This window comes from Ovis aries, chromosome 4 (assembly GCF_016772045.2).
Source record: "Ovis aries strain OAR_USU_Benz2616 breed Rambouillet chromosome 4, ARS-UI_Ramb_v3.0, whole genome shotgun sequence".
Taxonomy (NCBI): Eukaryota; Metazoa; Chordata; class Mammalia; order Artiodactyla; family Bovidae; genus Ovis; species Ovis aries.
The window spans coordinates 107440951-107446067 of NC_056057.1; the positions used below are offsets into that span (position 1 = coordinate 107440951).

Below are 5117 nucleotides of genomic sequence, written 5' to 3' on the forward strand. Positions count from 1 at the left end.
TCCCCACGTTCCCTGGGTGCAGGCCGAAGCTTCTCTAGCTCCTAAGTGAGAAGATGGAGCAGAGAGAGATGCGTGTGACTCCCAACGGCCGGTGAGAGGCAAAACTGGAGCTGGCTTGCCAGGTGGAACCTCAGGTCCAAGTCACCCATCAGACCTCACTGCTCCTTAGGAACCTTCTGCTTATAACAATGAGAGGCGTGGGTGGAGATAGGCTGGGGACCCTCTGCCTTGGGGGTCTTCCGGGGCAGGGACCCCTCACTTCCTTTGCTGTAGGAAAGAGAGAGCGCTTCTCTAGAGACTGAAGGATGGGCAAAACCACCTTTCGAGAAGGATGAGAAGTGGAAGGAAAATAAGTATGGAAAGAAAGAGGAGGTGCCCGAGACAGCAGGAAGCATGGGCTCCCCCAGGGAGGGGGCAGATGCCGGCTGGGAAGGGGGAGGGGTCACCTTGCGGGACATTTTTCTGCTTTGCTGGGGGTGGGGCAGTGTGGGGCTGTAATGATCTCCAAGCCTTGAGACTTCCAGTCTAAGGAGATGGAGGGAGCGATAAGGGTGAGGTGGGGGTGTAGATATGCTGATAAGCAGGGCTGCAGAGGAAAGGAGCGCCTGCCTAGTAATACTCAGCCTATAATGCTAGTCCTGGAGGGAGTGGGGGCGGGAGGGCCCGGTCCAATCCGCACAGAGCAGGCGTGCAGGCTGCCACCAAGGGCACTATCCTTGGGTGCCGGAGGAGGGAAGGGGCCCTCCACCTCTGGGTCTTCCCTTCCTACTTGCACACGCCTTTGTCTGCACTGTTCTTTTCAGTGGAGGGGTGGGGAGAACAGGAACAAGCCTCCTGAAGGAGACCAAACTGTCCCCTCATCCCACCCGGCAAGCTGGAGATTTAGAAATGACTTCCTGATCTTTGGGCTTCCCTGGTGGCTCAGCTGGTATTGAATCCGTCTGCAATGCAGGAGACCTGGGTTCGATCCCTGGGTTGGGAAGATCCCCTGGAGAAGGGAAAGGCTACCCACTCCAGTATTCTGGCCTGGAGAATTCCATGGACTGTATAGTCCATGGGGTCACAGAGTTGGACACAACTGAATGACTCTCACTTAGCTTCCTTATCTTCGGGGAGCTCTCTCCTCTTCTGTCCTCTGGCTTCTCTCCCCAGTCCTTTATTCCTTTTGTCAGGTCCTGCATGGCCACCCTCCCCTCCCTTCTCTCATCAGTCTTCACCCTCTGAGAGCTTTCTGCAAACCAGGAGTCCTACAACCTCCCTCCCGCAGGCAGATGCTTCCCTTCACGAGGGTGATGCCCCAGGGTCTCGCGAGAGTAGATGAGAGCTGGTCCAGGGCCCCTGATAAAACCTCACTGTTTTATCTCAGAGCCCATTGGCATCAAAGGCACCAGACCTCTTATTCTGATATGATAAGGAGCAAAGTGTGAGTCACTCAGTTGTTTCCGACTCTTTGCATCCCTATGGACTATAGCCTGCCAAGCTCCTCTGTCCTTGGAATTTTCCAGGCTATACATACTGGAGTGGGTAGCCATTCCCTTCTCCAGGGGATCTTCCCAACCCAGGAACTGGGCCCAGGTGTACCTCACTGCAGGTGGATTCTTTACCGTCTGAGTCCGGAAAGGAGGAGCCCAGAAGAAAGGAGCCCAGAAAGGAGGACAACATGTAAACCTGGATTTCAATATTTAGGTCATGCACTCCCACCCTACCTGCCCGCAGCCCTGTAGGGAAAGAATTTGAATACTATCTTATTGTCATTGGATGGTGGAATTATTTGTTTTTCCATAATTTTTAAAATATACTTTTGTAATAAGAAAAAAAAAAAAAAACATGAAGGGATTCCTGGTTTCCCACGAAGATTTATCTCCTAGGCACAGGGCATCGGGCAGGTGTCTGGTGAGGAAATTAGAGCTGTGGTGGTCGGTGCCAGCCAGTTGGTCCTTTCGGCTCTAGCTGCTCCCCTAAGGCAGGCCCAACCCCATCCATCCAACCAGTCCAAACTCACAGAGTTGGAGATGGCTTCTCAGTTAGCCAGGAACACAGAAGCTTCTCCCCCAAATAGCCAGGAGGAGGTTAGTGATTTCTTTCCATGCAAGCAGCATTTCCTGGACCTGCAGGTCAAGGAGTGCAAGGGAGGGGTGAACAGGGTCACCCGCTTACTGAAACCTGCCTCTCCCATCATCAGGTGACCTCCTGTACTGCTCCGCAGTCACCCTGTCACCGGGCTTGGATCACGGAAGTATGTAGGAGGCTGTGTTGGCCGTCCAGGAGAGAGTCTCCCAGTAAGCCTGTCGGCTGGCACAGGCGACATCCTTGGGAAGGAGGCTCTGCTGGCCCTGCCGTTCGGCCATCTGCCCCCTTTGAGGAAGAGCACACATTTCTGGACACATTTGACGGTTCATTCAGGCGTGCATGTGTGGATGCCAGGAGTGATGTGAGCTCACGGTCCTGGCACCCGGCTGTCCCTCATGGCCTGTATCTGACTCTGGTTTTCCAGAGCTGGCCTTCATCCCGTCTCACCAGCCCTCTGCTCCAGGAAGCAGATGTCAGTTAGCCCCAACCTATTACTGCCAACGGGTCTGTGCCCAGCAGGGTTACGGGCAGGGCAGGCACTGGGACGTGAAGGCAGGTTTCTTGAGATCCATTCCTTGGGATCCTCACCTCTGCCATGCCGGTTTTTCTGTGAAGACTCTCTTCCTTCTGCCCTTTAGAGACTGAGATTAGACACTGAGTCTTTAAAGACTTTGTCTGAGGACAGGAGGATGTGAAATGAGGCAGGACGCATTCAGTGTATCAGCACAAGAGGGCAAAGCTAGAACTGAGGGTAGTCCAGGGGAGCACAAGGAATGGGAGGACGGTTCCACTTGGGTCCAGAGTACTCTGTTCTCACACCCAAAGCAGGTACCTACCTCCTCCTCCAATTAGGTCCTCCCCTGCCCTCATATTGGATGGACTGAGTTTCACGCACAGCCCAGGACTTGAAGAGACTCGTTTGGACATGGATCTGGGCCTCAGTTTATGCAAGTTGCTTTCCTTTGGGAAAGGCCGCACAGAAGAGTGGGGTGGGAAGGTGTGATCTTTAAAATCTAAAGAATCAGCAAGAGCCCTGCTCTGCACCTTATTATCTGTGTGACCTTCAATGGGCAAGCCATTTCTCTTGTGAACCTCGGTTTCCTCATCTATATAATGGGTATGGCGATGCGGATCTCGTGACATAATGGCTGTGAAAGGACTGCATGGACTCTTCGGTCACTGCCGTGGCCCTCCACTGCCAAGGTCCACGGCGGTCCTCCCTGGAGCCTCTATTGTCCCCTGCAGACTACTCTCCATGCTCCTGCCTGCCAGTGGAACTCTCTAGGGAGCTGGGATGAGGGTCGAGCCCACAGCTGTGATGTCACAGAGCTCGTGATGTCAGAGGTCCTCTGGAAGGGAAGGGAGAAAACGGTGCTGGGAAGGGGGAAGGGCCGGGACAACGGACAGGGGAGGGAGGAGGCGGGGGAGCCAGCTGGGCACTGGGACAAGCAAAGACCAACGGCAGCGGCTGGGCAGGCCCATGAGCTCCTTGGGCTCCCAGCTCTGCAGGGCAGCATTCCTGGGCGCCCTCCTGCTGCTGCTGCGAGTCAAGGGGGTGAAGACCCAGAGAGGGAGCCCAGGCCTAGATGAGAGGAGTCAGAAAGAGAAGACACCCTCTACAGGTAGGGGAAGGAGGAGGACGCCTGGAGCTGGGGATCAGGGCTCTGTGGAGCCAGATCACTGGTCAGGCCAGAGGGGAAGCTAAGCTGGGTTTGGATCATGGGCGATCGCCCAGGCCCTGTTGCACCACTGCAGCGCGAGTGTCCCATAAATGGTCTAGAGGCATGGCTCCTGGCCAGAGCCGTGTTCAGGGCATGGCGGGGCCAGCTGATGCGCATGGGGCCCTGTGGAGGTGGAGAAAGGGTCTTTGAAGTTCATCCTTCTCTAAGATGGCCCCTCACTCCCCAAATGAGGTGACACTTTGGAGGACGCAGTGTGCATTGGCAGTGGGATGTGTGTGTCCTTGAGTGGGGACTATGACGGCACACAGACCAGGAGAGACTGCACCCCACCCCTCGCCAGGAGCATCACCTCTGTGGTCAAGGACAAGGGTGTGGGCCGAGGGGTACCCACGTTCCCCAACTCCTTCTCGTCTCCAGGGCAGTGCAGGAGCACGGGAGGGCAGTCAGAACCCCTCCTTTCATGCCGTCCCCTTGCGCCATTCCAGACCAAGATCGAGAACAGTTCGAAGAGCACTTCATGGCCTCCTCAGTGGGCGAGACGTGGCAGGTGGTGGACATGGCCCAGCAGGAGGCCGACGAGACCTCGGAGGTGGCGGCGATCCGTGACCACCTGTTCGACCTCGCCTTCTGCTTTAACCTGGCCAGCATCATGGTTTTTTTATGAGGGACGTTGAGGCAGAGGTGGTGGCCTGGTTCCTGGATGAAGACCTGGACATCTACCTCCGCTTTATGATAGCTTACTGACCCTCTCCCCCCGGGGCTCCAGGGCGCTTCTCCCAAGGGAAACGAACACGTGGCTTTTTGGCTCCCGCCAGCGGCCCTCTCCCTGAGGTCGCAGCATCAGAGAGACCCCTTGCTGGCCTGTGGGCCGTCCACGGCCACTGCCCACTTGCCTCCCCATGCTCTGAGTGCCATCTCCAAGAGCTGAGACACCAGACCCCTGCCCTTCTCTGCCCTAGCCTCTCCTGGCTCTATTCAACAGGGAGAGGAGGCAGCAACAATGAAAGTAATAACAATCAACTCCTGTAAGCAGCTGGGGGCAGCTTCATTCTGTTTCTAAGCGGTCTGCTGAGTGGCGCGACCTTTGGCCCACCAACCTTCAGCTCAGTGATTGCTTCTTTAGCTGACGTCGATGGAACTCTGCTTGGTCTGCTCTCATTTTTTCTGACTTCTAGGCACAAGGCATGTCTGAGAGTAATGATGGAGAAGGTAAGGACACCCCACTCCAGTACTCTTGCCTTGAAAATCCCATGGATGGAGAAGCCTGGTGGGCTGCAGTCCATGGGGTCGCTGAGAGTCGGACATGACTGAAGCGACTTGGCAGCAGTAGCAGCAACAGGCACAAGGCATAGCAGGACAATGTTC

The 5117-nt window shown here is 55.7% G+C and overlaps 1 protein-coding gene across 1 annotated transcript; it reads left to right on the top strand.

The window, feature by feature from the left end:
- Positions 1 to 53: 53 nt before the first annotated feature.
- LLCFC1 (LLLL and CFNLAS motif containing 1) lies at positions 54 to 4485 on the top strand. The gene is given in 3 exon segments (XM_004008321.4): positions 54 to 91; positions 3520 to 3692; positions 4238 to 4485. Coding segments are annotated over 3 exon segments (459 nt in total).
- The last annotated feature ends 632 nt before the right edge of the window (positions 4486 to 5117 follow it).